At 39.0% G+C, this 22,126-nt stretch overlaps 1 protein-coding gene across 2 annotated transcripts; it reads left to right on the top strand.

Annotated features, from left to right (window-relative positions):
* Nucleotides 1–7,170: 7,170 nt before the first annotated feature.
* stk17al (serine/threonine kinase 17a like) lies at nt 7,171–20,371 on the top strand. 2 transcript variants are annotated; one of them, XM_079456543.1, is made up of 8 exons: nt 7,171–7,280; nt 7,504–7,640; nt 11,745–11,957; nt 15,102–15,246; nt 16,595–16,721; nt 17,238–17,286; nt 17,890–18,069; nt 18,719–20,371. In XM_079456543.1, the coding sequence occupies exons 2-8, from the start codon at nt 7,543–7,545 to the stop codon at nt 18,975–18,977; spliced, it is 1,071 nt and encodes a 356-aa protein (XP_079312669.1). In that variant the 5' UTR covers nt 7,171–7,280; nt 7,504–7,542; the 3' UTR covers nt 18,978–20,371. The 2 variants fall into 2 exon arrangements, with proteins under 2 accessions (XP_079312669.1, XP_079312668.1); XM_079456542.1 differs by lacking the exon at nt 7,171–7,280 and adding an exon at nt 7,295–7,313.
* The last annotated feature ends 1,755 nt before the right edge of the window (nt 20,372–22,126 follow it).

Here is a 22,126-nt window from a genome sequence, read left to right on the forward strand (position 1 = left end):
GCGAGTGCAGGGATATAGTATTTAGAGCTACTAGGTTAAGCAGACAAAAAAAATTCGTCTGAGATACTTCACACACTTAATGTGGCGCATTCCATGAGCCGAACAGCTGAAGTTTTTCTGTCCAGAGCATCTCTTCATTTTTTCCAAAAAGAGATCGTGAAAGTAAAGCAAATGCCAGTTTGGAATGAATTAAGTGGGAAAATGATGATATTCAGCCTTTTTTCAGAACGGATGTGTGCATCAGATTCCTCTTGTTTGCTGACAGAGGTTTATAGCATCTTTTAGCCGAAGCGGGACGTGCAACATTGCAAGGCCTCTCTGCACAAATTCCTAACTAAAGAGATTGGAGGATGTGACCTCCTAGCTGTCTCTGGCATGTAATTTGTCCCGTTGACAATAATTGCATAATGACGTCTGCTTTCTCTCTGCCCTACCATGTTGAGATGGTCTCCCAAAGCGGGGAGCACGGAGCAGCTTACGTAAATCAGCCATAATGCAGAAAGGCATCAGAAAAATATAAATATTTGGAAAAACCTATAAATATATTACAGAAAGAATTATACAATACAATTATATTAAATATGTAACTTAATAGTTAAACATCATATCATTTTGAATGGGTGACCATGGGTGTGTCCCAAGCAGGGTGATTTCCATATTTGGCAACCAGGATGCCAGGCCCAAGAATCAGACAACACCTTTGGGTTTCCTGACAGCAGCACAATACTTTCTGTTTTTGGGAGGTCTAAGAGAATAATTCTACATGAGTAAGTATTTATTGCTGATGTCATGCTACCTTTAAACGGGTGTGTCTTTAAAATAAACTTCTCCAGAAGTTGAAGGATTACACAACTTTAGTTTCATTAAAAAGCAATGACATGATTGTGTTTAAGAGCAGACACACCTGTCCGGTGAGCCTCTGATCACCTTGAGATGAAAGAAGTACTCTTCAACAGGGCTGTTTTTGTCATAAAACGACACCACTTAGAATGTAATTCGATGTAATCCACAAAACAAAAATGAATACATTGAGCCTGGGCTCAAAATATTCATCACCTGAATTTATCTCATGGGTTGAAACACTGATGCGAACTTGCTAATTAAAGGCTGCTTGCTTGCTTAACCAGTTCATCTGAACTCAACCAGGGTCTGAGACATCAAAGTTGAGCTCTTAGCATCCAGGCATTGAAGTGTCCTGTAATTTTCGTGTACTTCTGGACGTGTTAGAATAACGATGACTGTGATGTGGTGTGTTGCATGTCCTCGTAAGATCCTAGAGACGTACATCTGTCCACAACAAAGCTGTCATTATGAGATGAGACGTTTCCTGTCATGTGGTTTTGTGACTTGCAAGTCACTATCCGTGTAGAGTCAAACCGCAGTGGACAGATGTGTCGGTTATTGTGAGGAGATTATTTAAAGTAACAACATGACCCTAAAGGTGTCTCCACTTCGACATCAAACGTGAATAAAATGTGATTAAGATTCATTTGTTGGCTTATGTGAGACTATTGAGACTATTTTCTTTTTGTACTAATTGTTTGTCAGAGTTTTCACACCATTTGCATCAGTAAGGGTCCATTTTATGGCAATGATCGGGATTCCATGAAGTTTTATCATATTAATGGAGAGTGACTGAATACGGAGTCAGACATTGAACATGAACTATTACATTTTTATATAAATGCCTATTTATATAAACATGTTTGCATTTATAAGTCTCAAATTTACATTGAATCATTTAGCTGATGCTTTGATGCAAAATATCTTACAAGAGTTAAGAAAACAATTAAAAGAGTTTAATCATATGGGTGGTGCATTTGGATGGGTTAATCTCCATAGAATGTCATGCTAGTCATTCATTTTTGCTGATTGAGAAATGTTGACATCATACGTTTTTCCATCCGCAGCCACGCAGGCATGAACCAACATCTTTCTGTCATTCTCACACTCATTCAGAGAATAAGGCCAGTGTGAATGAGAAGCGAGTGTGGTTTGACCGTTAGCTCTCAGCAAAATGAATTTCTGTTTTTTTTCACACTCAAACATAGTCACAGCCACGCTGTTGGTGTATCTGTGTGAATGACTGGAAATTTACACTATGAAAGTTCGATGAAGCTTCTGCAACACTAGAACACCCTCAGCATTAAAGCTATGTGCTGCCTATGAAATACAATAAAGGCTAGTGTTTTTGGTCTCTGTAAGAGGTTGACTGTGTGCAAGGGAAAACAGGTATTTAAAAAGTCTTCATGAAGCTCAAAGAGTATGAAAAGCACACAAAACACACACTCAGTCACATTCAGAATGTTTAATGACTCTATTTAAATGGAGGCTGTTACAGTATAAGTGTATTTCTCATTTGGGATTATTTTTTTCTTATGTGGCTTGGTTTATATGGAGCCCTTACCTTTGAACCCTGCCTTTACAAATTAGGTTTTAAACTGAAGGAACCCCAGACTGAAGGTTTTCCCTTTCTCGCTGCAGGACGAAACCCTAAGGAGCAGCACAGACCATATAGGAGCTCTGTTTAGCTCCGTGTCAGAGTCTGCACAGGAAATCTAGGAAATTCCTAACAGGGATGCGGAAATCCGTCCGCTGTGAGGGGAGCTGTTCTGCAAACACATAAACGTCTGTGTATGGATTTTGCTATTGTGTGTGTATTAAACTCAATAATTAATGTTTCTGTTTATCATATGTGAACACACTATGTAAAAGGTACCATACTTAAAAACCTACATACATTTAAAATTACAAAGTAGTGTGTGAGATTTTCCATTAGTGGCATGGCTCACAATGTTTTTACCATGCTGCATTTAACCACATTTTACAGCTTAACTAATTCAGAAACTCAAACTCTAAATGTTGGAGGCACTATTGGATCCAAACCACACACCCGGTCTGGAAAATGTGAAGTTCCCAGGCAGACTGTATAACCCCACCAATCATGTGAGACCCTTTAATTCTTTTCATTTGTGTCTTCAAAGTCTAACGTCACTTTTATCATTGTGGAAAATAACTTTAAACCAGAAAGTAAATGGTTGACAGGTAGAATATGACTGATCGAATATTATACATTCACATTCTTGGGTACAATTCCCAATGACATTTTTAAAATATGGTGTTGACCATTCACACTTGTTTTTTATGTAGATTTAATATATTTTTAAATAGATAAAGTGGAGAACTCAGGTGTCTGGCGGCGCACGGTCCACTGGACCACTGGCGACGACCATACACTGTTATTATATTAATCATAGATGTACATGTATTTATTTTAACATCAAAAAGGAACAACAGCTAAAACTACAAGTAATTATGGGGGTTTACATACTGTTTTTACATTTATAGTTATATTAAATATATAAACATACTGTATATTCACACATGTAGATCATTCATTGTTTTTATTGTAGTATTCAATCAATCTTTCCAAGTATTTTAGGAATAAATCCTTTTAAATCTCAAAATAAAAGACAAATCTTCCATATTATATATTTCTTTAACAAATTCTATCCATTCATCAAGTGAAGGGGTGTCCTGCTTATACCAGTTCCTGGTAATGCTCTTCTTACACCCAACCACTAATATATTGACGCGATACATCTTCTCTCAAAACGATGTTTTCAACGTTTCCAAGGTGCAAAGTTATGAAATCTCTTTGTATTTCATATCCTTAGATTTATAATAAGACCACGTTCCAGAAAGATAATATTATCATGAAAACATGTAGATGGTCAACATCAGGCTGACCACACTTCCTCCTGCACAGTTGTGGTGTGGATAATTGTCTGATTTAAAAAGAACCAACACACCAATTTTTTCAACGCAAATTCTCTCCACCTCAGAGAACAGGTAACTGTATGTTGTGAAAACCATTTTGCATCTGTAATTTCTTCCCCTAATTCTCTTTCCCATTTTTGCATAGGCAATGCTTCGTCTGCCTGTTCTATAATTTTCTATTTAGATGTGTAACTAGGGTAACACCAACATGCACAGTAGCTAGAGTTGCGTAGATGTATTCTTGTAGATTTGGTACGGCTAATCCTCCCTTATCCTTTGCTAGCTGTAATTTTGCCTATTTTGTTCAAGGTTTTTTCCCTTCCCTGATGAATCATCCTGTCCTAGGCCCTAAACTGAGTCTAGGGTATCATTACTGGCAAAGCCTGAAAAAGATACAATAATCTCGGGGACAAAATCATTTTGACAACTTCTATTCTTGCACTGAATTAAATAATTAAAGTTGAGCATCTCCCAATGTCTCTCTGAATGTCCTTATTAATGCTATTTAAATTTCTACTGTATAGTTCTGGATTCTTTAGTCAGAATTACCCCCGAATATTTTACATGTTTAGTGTCCCATTAGATTATGTGTTTGTCTTATTAATAGTGTTGGGGAGTAATTCATTGTCAGAGTCTGAGTTTTCCAAACATTTATGTTATATCCTGACAGCTTCCCATATTCTGTCAGTAGGTTTTTAAGTGGAGGAAGAGTAGCTTCAGGGTCTCTAAGATAGATAATGACATCATCTGCAAACAACCCAATTACATGATACTCTTCTCCAATTCATACCCCGCTAAACTCTTCCCTCTGCCTAACTGCTTGGGCTAAGGGGTTCGTAATAAAGAGCAAAGAGAGTTGAGCTGAGACACCAACCCTGTCTGGTGCCCCTATATAGATTAAATGTGTCTGTGTCAGATGTCCATACATTTTTATTTGAGCTGTTGGCTCTGAATAGTTTGTTCTAATGCACTGATCATGCATTATACAGTATTTTTAAATCATTTAACTTTGATCATCATATAGAGAGACTCTGTAAGAGAAAGTTACAGTCAGACATGACATAGACCCAGCCATGAATGCATGCTAATGTACAGTATTACAAAGTATTACAAATGTGAGTACTTACTATTTGTGTGTGTGTGTGGTTTGTGCAAAGTTACAGCTCATTGTTAAAGTACGTTTCTCAGCTTTGTTGCAAGAGCAAAACCTTTACAAGGCATTTTTCTTCAAAACACTGGAAAAAGTTTAAAGAAGGTTTTTCCGGTTGCTTTCCTTATGTTTCATTTTCTTTCATTTCATAACGCATTACATTTTCTTTCTTTTTTCTTTCTCCTGTCCCACTATTTGTGACATGGTGTGACATTTAAACCACCAATGTTTCGTCTCATCTTCCTGTGTATTCTAAAAGTGTACATGTGTGCGCTCATTTCAGTAAACGTGCACACAACAGCAGGATGTGGACAAATCATGCAGCTAACTGGAGCAGCATCTTTTGCTGTTAACCTTTAGCTTTTTGATGTGTCCTCCCACACAGCGTGAGTGAGATAGATCTGATTGCCATCAAATGAACTAAAGGCATATCATCATTGTAAGAAAAAACTACCATTCAATGATTCTGATTTATAATATCATCTAACTCCACACTTAATCAAAATATCCCCTTCTTTGTCTTTCTTTATGACAGCATTAGGTCTCATGTCTAACACGCTAGGTTCATTTCATGTGTTATATATGTGCTTGACACATACTGCGTCCATGTCATCTTGTTCTAACTAGATTTATATAACTTGATCCATGTCTGATACACTGATGCACCAAGCAAAGGTGATTTAACAGACCTTTTTTCCATTAATTGTTTGTGTGTTATAGCCAGTGGATTAATGGGAAAATTATAGGTCTGTTGTAATGTCTAGCGTGCCTTTCTCAATACAACTATGTTGGACTTTAACGTCATTTAATAACAACAGTCCCACAAACGCATGACAAAAGGTGTTTGCTCAGCTTATATGTTTCGCAGTTGAAAGTCCCCTTAGCGACCCTTCAAATGAATGTGTACACAAACATAAATGGATAGCAAACAGAAAAAAATGCAGCCATGCACCAAATATACAAAAGCAGCCAGTGAGCGACATAGAGAGGCAGAGAGAGAAGTAATCACTCAAGGTACACTCTACAAAAAACAAAACAACTAAGATTCAATCAGACAACTGCTTGCAAACGTGTCCACAAATGTATAGGGGAAAATCCTTGTTCATATTTCTCAGTGTGTAGCTCACGTGCTATGGTGAACCTGGAGCTTCTGTGAGGAATGAAGAGAATGGGAGAATATAGAACTTGACATTCGCTTAAACTTAGAACAACAACTTCAGGTCAAGCAAAACAATTACATAAGTTATTCCCAGAGAGGCTGACAAATGAATGCAAGAATGCTCTTTTCATTGGAGTCAGTCTTCCCATTCCATTCCTCTGTCTCCTTCTGTTTGTGTTAGGGTTTGTTGATTTTAAATGCATTACACATTTCTCTCTCTCTCTCTCTCTCTCTCTCTCTCTCTCTCTCTCTCTCTCTCTCTCTCTCTCTCTCTCTCTATCATTCTCTCTCTCTATCATTCTCTGTCTCTCAATCATTCTCTCTCTCAATCATTCTCTCTCTCAATCATTCTCTCTCTCTCTCTCTCTCTCTCTCTCTCTCTCTCTCTCTCTCTCTCTCTCTACCTACCTACCCGTCTGTCTGTCTGTCTGTCTATCTATCTATCTAATCGTCTCTAGGCAGGTTGTAGCCTGCGCTGTATCACCTGGATACCAGTACTGTTTATCAATGTTATTAACTGCACACAAATCACTCACATACACAGTTTGTCATTTGCAAAAAACAATTACCCAATGACAAAACTCCCGTCATACCAGTCCTGTCATTCACTCCCTCTCACTCCCTTTCTGCCACTAATCTATGTTTTTAGTACATGTATATTGTATGCATACCGTATATGTCTTGTTCTATCTTAGCTTATGATTTTCCTATTGATGGCCCGCTTTCTCATATTTCACAGTAAAATTCAACTCTGTAATGTGTCAAGGTGAAGATTCGGTTGCCAGTTAAAAGAAGATAGTGTGTGTCTATCTAAATAGGAGAAAATAAAGCGTGTTTCGAAAACATTTTAAGTTTTAAGACAGGTGTTTATTATGACTGAATTGTTTTAATCTTGATCTAAATCTGTGAATTTAATTCTGGCTTTGTGCTATGAATCCAGTTCTGTGAGTTCTGAACAGAGTTTTTCAACTGCATCACATTGCTGTAAGTAGTCAATGTTCACTTTTCTATTCAAATTTCCGTGCCATAACCACGCCCATTTAACAAGCCTCTCACGCCAATTGGACAGCTCTTTAAAGGCGGGGTTTGTGATGTGCCTTTTGCCTGGATTGTTTGTCCGCGTTCTCAAACAGAGTTACCGCTGCGTGCATACGGTGATACCGGTGATCTGTCGTTCTTTCCTAAAGTCCCGTGAGTTTCTTTGAAGCTACTAAACTGTCAGCAGTAAGATTTGTCTAACGTCATTCGTTCTTATAAACTGGGTCAAGGGAATACTTCGCTTTTGCGACTTTGTCAATGCAATAGTTAGTTTTCTACTATCTGTATTGTCACACACCAAAACTGGCTTAAATTGAGATATAAAGTTGTGTCCTGAATCCTGATGGACTGAACTTTTTATATTTTTATACGCCAGACATCATCCCGCAGCAGGACTTTAAAAGCATCAAGCGCAATGATGAAGAGAAGCGGAATGGTCACAAATATTCGCACGAGGATAAGGACCGACCCCTTCAAGAACAACTATGACCTGGTCGGCAAGGAGCTTGGCAGGTAAATAACATTTATTATTAGGCGACCATTAAACAAACTCATGTTTTAAGAGCGGAAAGGTTTTTAAAGGGCTATCCACGCAAGGCGTTCATCTATCGGCTTGAGTTGCCTATTAATTGGGAGAATGAAGGATCTCCAGCTGGCTGCCAAAAGTGGTTTGTTTGGCTCCGCACGTGTTATCACTGCGCACTTTTGATTCATACCAATGACTGCAGACCGAGTATTCTGACCCTACATTATTGTGTCTATGCTGCCATTGAAACTTGTGAATTAAAACACTTTCTATCTATTGCGTGCGGACAGTTATTATAGGCTTTTTTATTGGGAAATTCAGATGAATTGAGACACTTTTCTGTTTCTTATTGGCATGTCCATTGTCTAAAGGGCAACCTGGCCCTCCGCATGTGTTTTCTGAAGAAAACCGTACTTGTGTCAGAGCCAATGACCATGTGGGATGAAAATGAAGGCTTGACATTATCAAAGGTCTAGTTTCTGAAATTGGGCAATATGGTATGGTTTTAGAAGTGTTAGGGAGTTAAATGTGTTTATGCTCTTTGCATCGGTGTTGTTGCCTATTATGGAGTCTGAATTGTGTGCCTTTCCGTGCTTTGTTTTCCAGGCAGCTGGATTTTAATTGGTGGGTGATGATGGGCAATTAGTGGTTTGGGTTGATAGAATATCTTAATCTAGATGGGATTTGGTTTGCATTGGTTTCTCCGATTCTGTCATACTTTAAATGCGCCGTGTCCTGTACCCCTCACCTTAAGAGTTTCTCCTCAACTGAAAGCATTCAGAACGCCACAGGCATGAGTCGCAAGGCAGTTGTTATTTTTATATTCCTTCCTGATCTGCTAACCATAATGGTGCATTGAACAGAAGGTGGAATGCAAATGTTGGTGGATTTTGACTTTGAGATTAGATACACGGAAAAAGATGGTCTGGATTTCCTTTAGTCGAACACAATCTGATCTCTCGATCTTTTATTCTGTAATATAATGAGATATGTATATATCTCACACATCAACATTGCATGAGTATTTTTCAAATGTATAACAAAACCAAGTTGTATTGATTTTTAGGAAAGATAGCACACGGGTGCTTTTTAAACAGAATTTTGCAAAAACAACTTTGTTTAGTTTAAATGGTAACACTGTAGAAGAACTGATCTACTACAGATCTAGAACTGATTAAAATGTGTTTGACATTTTTTGGTTGTCATATAGCAGAGGGATATCCAATGTAACGAACTATGGTTACTCTTCTAGGAGACCTGAGTAAAATTGGTTTGAAATGCAATGACATTTATGAATTGTATTTATGGCTGAAATAACCCTTTAAATTAATGCATTTAGTACTAGTTCATCTTGTCCTGTTTTTTTTTAGTCCTGAGAATAAAGGCTGATCTATTTTAGTAATGTGACAACTGTAAGGCTCATTTTTGTCACTCTGCAGATCGCTATAAAATATCCACTGGCCCATATTTTTGCCGCTTGTCTATAAATATTGACATGCGCATACTGTAAATTGCTTGCATAGAGTGAGTGTTCTTTGACCGAGCACACTGAATGGCTAAACCATCTGGCCCTGTTGTCAGCACTTCATTCGTTTAACACAAACCTACAAGAGCAATTTCCTTATTATTCAGCAAGATAAAATCCAGAGTTTGTTCCCAGACATCTATTGTGTATTGTTTATTCGATGGAAGATTAGTTGTTTAGTTATCAGCTGTGTTTAGTTCCGTTTCGTTTCCAGTAATTTTCCTGCCCATATTTTGGAATTTTTCTGATTATAAGGGTCGTGTCTGGGGGAAATCTCCTTCCATCTTACTCTTACGAGCAAAGGCCAATGAAAAGTCCTGACTGTTTTGAAAATGCGTAATGTGGATTAACGCTAAAATCCCAAGGAGAAATCTTTGCCTGTTACCTGAGTGCTGTGCGTGTCCCAATTTTATAAGGGTTCTTTGGAGTTGTGTCCTGGTTTGGTGAGATGAGAAGGTATTTTAAGCATGTCATTTTCAAAACTCCTCCAGAGTATCCCAGAATGAGTTTAATACTAACCTTCAAAATCCTGCTTTTGTTCAAATGCAGTATTTTCCACAGTTTTTGCAGTCCTCACACTCTTTCCTGGGCCTTTCTGTTTAAATTTACATTTATGCATTTGGCAGACGCTTTTATCCAAAGCGACTTGCATTGCATTATCCTATACATTTTGTTTCCAAGTATATGCAATCCCCTAGGATAGGACCCAGGACCTTGGCGTTGTTAACGCCATGCTCTTGCCATTAAACTTCAGGATAGTTTCTGTTGCCTTTGTGTGTATGAACACGTTCAAGCTTATGGGCTTTAAATGTTTATTCATACTTCTAACTCTCTCAGAAGGTGGCTGTGTTTCTACCATCTGGGCGAGAGAATGAAACTTGGAGGCTGACAGTGAAAGATTGATGGTATGGTTTTTCCGCAGGAAGTCTCGAATCACATTATCTGGGTCATCTGTAAAGATAAATTCACAGTAACCTGTGGCCGAATTTGTGTATTAAACACTGACAGTGACTACACTGGCATGTACCAACAGTTAACCTACATTCAGGACCACCCCCCACCTCCCGACCAATTGTTCAGAGCCTCCTTAACACCCCTCTGAGAAGAGTGCAAAAGAAATGTGCGGCTGGAAGAGTTATGGCAGCTAATGCGCTGACCTTTGACCTCATCACCTCCCCATCCTGCATTTATTTGTTATATTTGGAGCCCTGATCACATCTGCTCCCTCTTCTTAAAATTTGCTCTTCTTTAAGCTCTGCATCCGTCAGAAACTGTGTGTTTTTGTTTAGGATTGTATTAATCGCCTCACGTGCTTAGCTGCCGAAAAACAGGGTTGATCTGTAAGTTTGCAACGCCAAGTGCAGTTCTTGCACTTTGTGTGAACCTGGTGGTCAGGCTTTGAATAATGCCAAGAGAGAGCTCGGATGCTGTAACGTGCTCCATCGCCAGAACATGCCAACTACACTCACGTTTAGCAGGAAATCCACAACAATGCAGGCAGTGGACCACATTTTTTGGCAGAACCCTGGAGGATTTAGAGGGGCTTTTCAACATTCTTTAAGCCTGGGAATTGTTACCACCGAATCTTATTTCATGTTTATTAGCTGTAAAGCCTAATGTGATATTCATTTTGCAATTACGGGAGTTTTAATATTTTATAGTTATAAAAAACTATCGGCCATTTCAAATTTGTCCCATCCCAACTCTTTCAACCGAATGTGCTTTAACAATCTCTGCATACCATTTTATGGGGTCTTTTAAGAAGCTTGACTAAAAGCCTTTCTCTACATCTTTTATTCACCACCTGTGTGCCTGCGTGTCAGAATTTTAAGTATGGTGTTAACTGAGACGTAGATGGAAAGAGACAAACCGTAGACAGAGGTGAGGTCACCATGGGCAGTTTTTTGTTTGTAAGTGTCATGTATGGTCATTGGCTGAATTAGACTGGGACGAGTGGACACCATCAGTTCTCAATGGAGGCGTCTTGGAAGAGTGGGTGGTCTGTCTATTGGGGTCTTTACCACACACATAAAATGAGTGTCTCTTTAGGAGATGGCCAGAAGAGGAGGTGGGGTGGGTGTGGATAGGAGCCATTTGTCCCTCTCGCTGTCAAACAAGAGAATTTCCACACTGACAGGCCTGTCCTTTGTGTGTGTGCAGCCCCCGGTGTCTGCTGACTGATAGATGTGCGTTGGAGGGCAGATGAGGAAGCGACAGGAACTCTGGTGAATAAGCTTGTGTTTGGCCAATTTTGGAGTGCTCCAACTGTCAGTCTTATCTTTAGGGTGTCAAGCTGTCCATACGGAAGAAGATATGACTTTGTGTCTACACCGGAAGTGACAGGCATGACAACCTGCTTGTTCTTGATGGGTTTGTCGTGCTGCTGCATCCATTGTGGGCAAAATGTAAAGTTGAGATGGATGGTTTGAGAGAGGATGAAATGATGTCCACACTTCATCAGCATTGGAGGAAGTCTATTGATCCTGGGGATGTTGAAAACAATGAATAGGATTGACAGCACTGTTATAAATGTTTTTAATAATATCATGTGTTTGTGTGTCTGCAGGGGCAAGTTTGCAGTCGTAAAGAAGTGTGTGGATAAGACCACTGGCAAAGAACACGCTGCTAAGTTTCTGAGGAAAAGACGAAAGGGTCAGGACTGCCGTGGTGACATTGTGCACGAGATCGCAGTTCTAGAATCGGCGGAGGCCAATCCATACGTTGTGGCACTGCACGAGGTCTACGAGACCCCCTCTGAGATCATCCTCGTTTTAGAGTGGTAAGAAACCACGCGCACACGCGTACACACACACACACACACACACACGTACACACACGTGAGGATTTGTATAGTAATATGAAATAAAAATTGTGAACAATGTTCCCATATAATCAAGTTAGAAGTGCTTTAAAAGTAGAGCAGAACTGAACTGTGTATGGGCTGTGTGTTTGTACCTTTTGGTATTCTACCACAGACCGCAGTTGAACTAGTTCTTCTTTTAACTGATGGAGCTCAGTGTTTCAATACAATATAACTCAAAAACATAAATGCTGCTGCAGTTGCTTCTGTTCTAAACGTTCAGGAGTGGGTCAAATCCGAACACGCCACATCTCGGCGTGCAAACGAAACATTTTGTACCCTGACCACATTTCAACTATGCAAGAATAAGACCAAAACCAATTTGTTGTTTTCTGCTGAACTTCTACTGCCACCAGTGAAAACGAACCACAGTTTTCTGGTTCATGTATATTGGACCTCACTTCCATGCAAAATAAAATATTTGAAAAACATTGCACAGTTAAATTGTACAAATGGTTTGAAATGTGATTTCTTGGAATCATTGCATGTCAATCAAAAGTGTAACTTTCATGAAACCACTTTAAAGGGACAGTTTGCTGGAATATACAAATTGTGTCATCCATAATATCTTTCTGTGTCATCAGAACAAAGAAATGTATAAGATTTGAAAAAAATTAAGGCGAGTAAATGATGACAGAATTTTCACTTTTGGTTGAACTGTTCCTTTAATATTTATGTATAAATGATTTACTAATCTTATCTTAATATCTTGCCAAAAATTATGACTGAGCCTCACTGTGTTATGTTTTAACTTACACGGTTGGAAAACACCGATTAGACTTTCAACTAGTGTAATCTGACTCTTTTTGGGCTTTTCCAGTAACACAGATAAAATGCTAATGAGGAGGAAATGATGGGTCATTAAGGTTTAAATGCCTTACATAAGCTTTCTCACTCTGTATCTTTTATATCTGCTTATTTTTCCCCTAATTTGTCGAACGCAATACATGTTTTTACCCTGCTGACTGTGTTTTGGCAACAGCACTTTTTTTTAGTTTGTTTTGCGTGTCAGTCTGCAGAGGCAGGATGCCGTCTGGTTGAGTGACTGGTTTCTAGAAGATTTGTAGATTGCAAGCTTTGTGACCGATGAGATGCAAAGAAATAGTAAACCCACTTCCTGCACACAGCTGAGCCACTTCCTCTGAAGACACAGCTGTATGTCAGTCAGTGGCGCATGTAAGCACGCATATCGGCATGCGTGCAGACAACCTGTCGAGTTTGTTTACCTTATATGGAAGACATTTTTTCTCAGCCTTCAGTTGGCAATTGTTGTGACTTCAAGCGCGTCGGTCAAGGTCTGTGTGTGATGTTAAGAAATATCTCTGTATGGTTCTGTACTCCTCGCTACTAGAAAAACAAAAACTTCAGGTCTGTCTACAGTATGTCTAATTTGGTTAAGAACAATATGTCTTATTTTTGTTCTCCCCCTCTCTTCTGTCTTAAATCCTAACTTGACGTGGGCAGATTTAGCAGTAAAACCAGTTAGACAAAAAGAAACACTTCAATTTCCATTTCCTGTGGCTTTTCTTCTTAAAGCAGTTCGGCAACATACTCGCTTGCATGCATAATGTATCACCACATCCTCTGTTGTAAGCAACAGAATTCTCATCTCTGCCTTTTAATGTTTTAAGATTGACTTTTGTGAGACTGAGAAAAGAAAGGTCGTAATTACATTAACCGCACATAAACGAACACGCCACGGTGCATTTGCAAAATTTGAAAGACCAGCTCTTGCCTATATACACCTGTTCTTAGGACATATACTTGTGTGAAGTACTTTAAACCAATTGAAGTTGGTTTTTAATGAATGAAAGGAAGGATTTGGACTAGTTAGCAAATTACCTAGGACACTTGTAACAATTTGGCTATCCCCAAAACACCCCAGCAACCGGCAGGAACACCCTAGCAACCACATAGCAATGACTCTTGTGTAACACTGCTGGTCACCAGTCCTCATCATCTGTTTCACTTGTCTACTTCTGATCAAACACCCTCAGTTCTCTGACAGTCAGTGTTCAGTGATTTCTTAAGTCCCTTTGACTGATGTAAATGAACAAGTGTCCAACTGCCTCTACTTCAGATCATTTTTAATCCCTCAGTAAAGCCGGAGAGATCAGTTTTTTGCCGAATCTTGCTGGCAGTTGATACAAGTTTTTTGTTTTGAGTTTCTGATCTTCTGGTGGCTTGGTATTTCCTAAATTATAGGATTTCAGGTTTGGTAATTTTTACTCATTTTGTTTGTCACTGTTACAAAGCTTGGAAAGCTGCATAGCTCACGTTTTTAGCCCAAGTTTCAGTCTTTTGCTCAGTGGAAGTTGCGCTCTTGGTGGTCCTGGTAGAGACTGTAGGAAAGTGTCCCTGTATGCGTTAAAAGATTTCTTGGGAGTATGTTTATGCTTGTATTACTTAGAAATTTGTGACAGGATAGTGGAGGGCTTGTTGTTTTCATTAATTTTATTAAAGGAGGCCCGATATCCCAGTTGTATTTGCCTCTCATTAATCCTCTATTTGTACAGCTGGTTTCATCAGTTTTGAAACAGATCACTCTCGCACAAATACATACAGAACATCTACGAGATAAAAACATTGTGTATAAAAATGTGTGTGCGGCCCTAAATCCACTACACAAGGGCCTGATTTTCCCTCTCTTCCATTGCCCAAAGGAGTATCCGCCTGCAAATCCTTGTGGTCACCATAACCCATGTCAAGTTATGCAAGGCTGAGTTTCCACTCCTCTGCTGGTCCCAGAAGTCCAAACTAATTTAATAATTGGGCCGCTTGCCTGAGGCATCATGTCTGTTTTAATGTGTATGAAAATGAGGAGCTAACAGTGTAGAAGTTGTACCTGTGTACTGTTGTTTTCAGGGTGATTTTAACAGGTATACCGCAATAGTGTGTTATTCACTTTGTACATTTATGTAAAGTCAGGAGAGCAGAAACATGGATCGCTTTCGACCTCTTTGTTTCTAGTGTTAACATATTAACCCTAAAGCATCCTTCTGTCACGTTTGTTGCCCATGTAAGGTTGTAGATTGTGACGCACTCTCTTTCCGACTCTCTCAGTGCTAATGGAGGTGAAATTTTTAACCAGTGTGTCGCTGACAATGATGAGGCCTTCACAGAGAAAGATGTAATCCGATTGGCTCGGCAGATTTTGACGGGTGTGGTCTGTCTCCATCGAAACCATGTAGTCCATCTGGACCTAAAGGTAAGAGTTTGTCATTAAAGTGATGGTTCACCCAAAAATGATAGTTCCGTCATCGTTTACTCGCCTCCTTGTCATTTCAAACCTGTATGACTTTCTTTTTTCCACAGAAAACGAAAGAATATATTTTGAAGAATGTTGGTAACCGGCACCCATTCACTTGCATTGGTTTTGTGTCCATACAATAGAAGTGAATGGGTGCCGGCGCTGTTCGGTTACCAACTTTCTTCAAAATATCTTTTGTGTTCTGCAGAAGAAAGTCATACAGGTATGAAATGACGATGGTGCGTAAATGATAACATTTCATTTTTGGGTGAACTATCCCTTCAACAGTGTGTGTGTCTCTGTGTATGTGTGTTTCTAAGTTTGTTCTGCTGTGTATCTCAGTTATTTACTTTGTGGCCTGTTAGACAACAAAGTAAAAACTCCAAAAACATGTACAACAATATACAAATGCATATGCCCACAGTCTCTCATTTAATAAACCACCACTGAACATATGGTAGTACCGGATAAGTACATTTGAAAGCTTGCATAACAAAGACAAAAGTAATACTTTTCAGATTTTGTCTTCTGTTTAGGCTACAATAACCTCTGGCTTTGGTTTAGTTTTTGACATTAACATTTGTTGCATAAAACAAAACTGAGGTCAGCCCTTTTTAATTATACCCATTCACAGGCATCTTTCTTTTATTTGCACTTTAAAGTCTAACCATTAGACCTTCTCTGTTCTGTGATGTTTATGAGACAGGCCTCAGGCCAAAGAACAGAGAGAGCAGGTGAGAAGGTGTGGAGTGATTTGATACTGTAGAAAGATTCTTAAAGGGATGGACCCCAAATGAAGCTTCTTTAGAAGACCGTGAATGTATCGCACAAATCTGATGAGCCATATTATAGCTTTTCGCAAGTAGCAAACCAGAAATAAAATGTTTGAAGATGTTGTAAGATGGAATGACAACCCAACTTGTGTTAGTTTTCAAGTCATCGAATCAGACCTGTTAATACAGGTAACACTATAAATTAATTTTTACAGTCCGTGATTCTTAAAATGATTAATAATGCACGGGTGTGTGAACTTGAAAGGTTCTAATCTGACTTCACACCTTTTATTTTTGTGCTTTAGGATATGAGACCAAACAAAAATGCTCCTTTATTTCAAATTGTTTCATGGGGTGTGAGCTTAAGGTTGAAGTAATTTGGAGTTAAACATCTTCACATTAAGGATTTGGTTAAAAATGGAAGCAATTATCAACATTAATATTCCCAAGTGTATGTTACTTTGTATGAATTCAACAGTTCTGGGGTAAATCGTGATTGTTTTTTTTTTCATGGTTCTTGTTTGATTCTTTAGCCTCAGAACATTCTGTTGACCAGTGCTCAGCCTCTGGGAGATATCCGTATCGTTGATTTCGGCTTGTCTCGGCGGGTGGACAGCACGACGGAGCTCCGGGAGATCCTGGGCACTCCTGAGTATGTGGGTGAGTCGGTCGTCTCTAATTTACGAACTTCAAATCCCCCTGCAGAGTGACAAATAACAGGGTAAAGGTGAAGGCTGCTCATCTCAGTATAATGAAGAGGAGTGGGAGAACAAAGTCAGCTTTTAAAGTAAAGGCAGGGATTGTGGTTGTTCAAGAAGTTGCAGACCCCTTATTGTGAACTTTAAACTGTAAACTGGAATGTTACAATTTCATTTAGTCCATTTGCGTTTATCACCTTGCTGTTCCTCACCTTGAACTAATACCTAGCAATCCAATGTAGGCTACTTAAGGTGTCCAAAAACATACAATTCTTCACCCAGACCAATCATTTTTATATTGTAAGATAACACTCCTTAAATTATGTCATTGGTTAAAACATTATCAATGGTCTGACCCCTTACATAAAGTTGTCGGCAGTGAGGTTTTACCACTTACTAAGAAACAGAACAAGAGTATAGTACTTCTATTTTCAGTGAAACGCTATCAGACATTTGATAAATGTCTCTGTACTTTCAGCTCCTGAAATTCTGAACTATGAGCCCATCAGCACAGCTACTGACATGTGGTAAGTTGAGCTCATTGGCTGTTCAGAGTCCAGTGTGTGTGTTAGTGTGTCTACACATTACAGTTTGTGATAGCATAAGAAGTGTTTTGTAAAGACCATTTAGCCCAGTTACACTTTTTACATTGTGATAACATCTGGTTTAATGGACCATATCAAAGCAGAATTACTGCAATAGAGGACCGTATTACTGTAATCCAGCTGTACAATACTCCTGTCAGTAATGCTTCTTATCGGTGAAGTAAAATCCAGAATGCGCAATCCATTTACAGCCTGTTGATAGAGCATCGCCTGGAATATTTCCCAGTTGGTTCTCACGCATCTGTTTTGTGTAAGGGGTGTTTGTCACGTACAATATTTTAATCGTCTTGATCATTCTGCGGTATTTGGTTTTGAACCGTAAATCCTTAACTAATTTTGATCCTATCCAACGGTCTTTTCTAAAACATTTGCCACCTTTTATGATGTGACCTAATGTAACTCAGACCAGTAAGCAACCACCCAGAACACTTTATCTACCGCATAGCAACACAATGAAAAAAGGCCTACCATGTCTTTAAATTGCATATAATAGTGTCCCAGCACTGATCCCCTTTTGCCCTGCAGGAGTATCGGGGTACTGATTTACGTCATGCTGACGGGGGAGTCGCCATTTCTGGGAGAAGAAAAGCAGGAGACCTTCCTGAACATCTCTCAGGTCAACGTAGACTATTCCCAGGATGTCTTTGAGGGAATCTCAGACCTGGCTGTGGATTTCATCCGGTCGCTGCTTATTAAAAACCCCAGGTATGGGAACGGGAACTTTCTCTGTGAGCGTTATAGTTTTAAAGTAAAATATCTCTAGGAAATTAGACAGGTTATGTAAGTTTGCCTAAACATGTCTGAGTAATGAAGTGATTCTACTTGGCTCTGCCCTCGTGAAATAATAAACTGGGCATCTGATCTTGAGCTTTAATCTCTCATTTAAGTGTAATGGCTTCTTGGTGTAGAATATACAGTGAAATGATCCTTGCAGCCCTACTGGTTTCCCACACTGGGTTTTTTACTGCAACTGATGAACATTGAAAGCCATTTTGGGTCTGTTGATTGGTGTAGCTAATGGCAGTTCGGATCTGTCGCCATTGCGGATCTGTGGGAAATGATAGCAGCCATCCAGGACTGTAATCTGCACCCCATAAAATTTAGTCTGTAGATTATCGGTACTGAAAATGCAGTAGAGGGAAAATAAGAGCGCTTAAAGCTATGTGGAAAAATTCCTTTGAGTGAGAGTCATTTTTGGGGAAAGAAAAACCTGGGAACCCAACTGAAAGATATTTGAAGCCAGGACTGATGGAGAAACCAAGTTCTTATGAGAACTTGTTTTAGTCTTCATTTTTAGTCTTTATCTCTTTAGATGATGTCAACTAAACGTTTTCTCGTTCGTTCTTTTCTGCAGAAAACGAGCAACAGCAGAACAGTGTTTAAATCATCCGTGGTTGATCAGTGAAATTCATCACACCGTGGACGCCCCACTCGACGAGCAGGAAGCCAGCCAATCAGAATCCGAGCCTGAAAGTCCTGTCCCTTCCCCTGAGTTTATCATGCCACTATATCTAACCTGCCCGGGCCAGGGGGAGCTGAAGACGGGTCGGGACACTTTTAGTTTCTCTGAACCGTTCCCGTCTCGTACCGAGATACAACAAGAGATCTGTTAGGTGACAGACATGATTGCCCAATCTGTGGACTGCGAATCTCTGCAGCCAAGGAGGCTCTTCCGTGCCATTGACAGATTTGACTTGAATCCTGCCAAACTGGTTTGGCATGGTCTGGACTGTGCAGCAACAGTCCACGCGGGTGTTTGCGACACCGCTGTATGAAGTCTGTTGTCTGTTTCTAATGTTGTCTGTGTTTGTCAGAGTGTGAATGTGATTTGACCTCCATCCGGATGAGCAATATTCACTTTTTTTGTACGCCCTAATAAAAGGATACTTAAGCGCTGTATAAAGGCTCTAAAATACGCACCACAATAGACCGTTTATTATTTCAGTGGTTTGAACCTTTACTCCGCTTTCTGTACTTGGTCTTAAACTTGTGTTTGAGTCATACTGCATTGTAAAAAGGAGACTGAAGGCGGTGAAGAATCCTGCTAATTATTTGTTTTCGCCATCATAGTTCTTCATCGATTCAGATCATGTAATGAAGTTAAGATTTATTTCTTCTCTCATTTGTTTCCATTAGAACCAGCTTAAGAACACCGCTGTATAATATAACTTCACCCTTGAGGCTCTTCCCCAGCAGAGTTCATTTATTTTCTGTTACATGAAATCCAAATGTTAGTTTGCACCAACCGTTAGGGGCGGTTTCTGTAATGAACTTTCAAATGAATTGACTTGCAGAGACCTCTTTTTCTAGCACATTTTGAGGAAAAATGGTTTATATTAAAATCTCCCCACAAGCACATTAAGTAGTTCAAGATGGCGTGCTCATGGGTGCCCACAGTCCACATTTTGTTCGGTTTCTCACACAGGTTCTGTCGAGTGCCACAAAACCACCTTTTCTGTTCTTAGTCATTATAACAAGTTTGCTGTAATTGCACAAATATCTTGTACCGTTGTTGTGTTTTCACAGGCTATTGTTAGCTTTTTTTTGTACATCTTTTGTATGTTGTTTTAACGTTTGGTAGAGCATCATGGGTAAGAAGTAAACGTTCCAACTTGTCAGTAATGGACTGGGACAGTAATGGTTTCGTGACCCAGTGCTGTTTGTGGTTGAATTTTTAGGGGCTACTTAGAAGGTCTTTGGATTTGTGTATTTTGGATAGTTGTGGGAGATGTTTGCATTTTGAGAAGAACAGAGCACAACAACAAAAGTCTTTGATTTAATTGTATATTTTTTATTTTATGGAATGTTATGTAAAAAAAGTATTTTTCTACTGTCACTATTTTATGATTAATATGAGAAAATAAAAAGATTGTAATATTAATTTAGATTTTATAACCAGTTTTGCTTCTAAATGGTTTGCACTTGTGTCCAAATGGAAAACATGTATGTATTATCCGCATGCCTGGCAAAATATTGAAGAAAATAAATAATTTTTGTATTAAATTTAAATTCTGTGTTTAATTTTGTGTATGTATCGGAGCCATATGCTACATTTGTCAGTATATCAAACCAAAAACTCAATTCATGGATACATACAGGTTTGATCTGTTAAAGATTCTCAAAGGAAATGATGCAAGCCTTTGTAAAGATATATAAATATATTCATGGCCATAAAAGAGGTTAACTGTACTAATGGAAAAAATATTTTAAGTCTAGTTCTAGCGTTCCTTCTAGTCTAAATGCATAAAGGAAATGCAAAGCAGTGGTTAAGTGTGCAATATCCATGCATTCTCCTACACGCGCAGGTTAAACGACATTGATGTCTGCCAATAATTCTTGTTATAATTTTTCCTCTGGGTGTTAGCATTCTTCCTGCACTCTCTCCCACCCTCGTGTCCGGAGTTCCCGTTTCACAGAGGAATTAGGACACTGGCAAGAGGGATGAGTTGTTTTCGTCTTCACCTTCAAGTGATGCTGTGCTGCTTTTTTGTGCACTTTTTAAGCCAAATAACCTTTCCCTGCCTTTAGTTGGTTGCAAGTGCAATAATAATTCTTAATCTTTCAAATAAAACCAAGTTTTAATACTACATTTTGTAAATGTACTAAGCGATAGGCCAGTATTTGTTAAATCTGCAAGTTTTCTTTGTTTCTTGATTTACTTTAACATAAAGGGGGGTAATTGAAACTCATTCTGAAATGTCATCTCTAATATAAGCCTTCAGCTCACCACAGCAGAAGGCCGGAGTAATGAGGAAAAGTCCAGGAAAGGAGATCAGGAATTCCAAACAACTGAGAACAAAGAGGAATGTCATCGCATCACCTATGGCCTAACATTACTAAGGGACACTGTATGAAAACAATATTTTATAGAAATAAAGTAATTCTATAGTTGTCTGCCAGTTCGGCAGATTATGGTCCTTAATGCATTTCCAAATCTTTCCATATAGACCAAAAATCGAATTCCTGTTAAAATTATATTTTTTGGCATGTCAAAAAACATTCTGGACCTTTGTGTTCTGATAGTTAGCATATTACACTTCATGTATACATACAACTAGCTCTGTTTTTCTTTCCCTTGACTTTTTCACTTGGTGACAACTCACCTCACAGTCTCATTCCTAACCTCCGTGACTTTTCCCTGCAGGCAGATCCGAGATGTTGCATAAGCAGGACATTCCTTTACGCCTCTGACCCCATTAGAGCTGATTAAGGTGAGACACAGAAAAATGAACAAGAGAAGAGAGAAAAGGGATCTTCCTGATGACCACGTTCTATGTGACGGTTGTGATGATCGTATTAATAAATACTGAAAGGTAAAGGTGGTTTATGTTTCTGGCTAGTGTGCGCATTTCCCTTGTCATGCGTGAAGCAATGAATGTTTTAACTTACATTTCGCAGGATTATATATTGTATATCTTGAGGTCATGCAATATGAATTTGTTTATCCTAGCCTCTTCCCTAAGTTCCGCTTGAGGAAATCTGCCACTTAAAGAAATGACTGCTTTATATCCAACTTTTTTCAATATTCTTCAAATCCAAGCTTGAAATGTCATTAAATATCATGTCTGATAACAGGGTATCGGGTAAAGAAAACAATCTTGTGTGTCTGCAGTCATATGAGAGGATTTTGAGCTGAGTAAAGATCATGTCCTCTTTATCAGGGTTGCAGGAGGCTGTCATGCAGGCATGAAATGTCAGTCAGTGATTTTAAATGGTCGTATGTTATCTGATTATTGAACGTGAAATGAATGTAATGTGTAAC

Source organism: Barbatula barbatula, assembly GCF_947034865.1.
Source record: "Barbatula barbatula genome assembly, chromosome: 5".
NCBI classification, from domain to species: domain Eukaryota; kingdom Metazoa; phylum Chordata; class Actinopteri; order Cypriniformes; family Nemacheilidae; genus Barbatula; species Barbatula barbatula.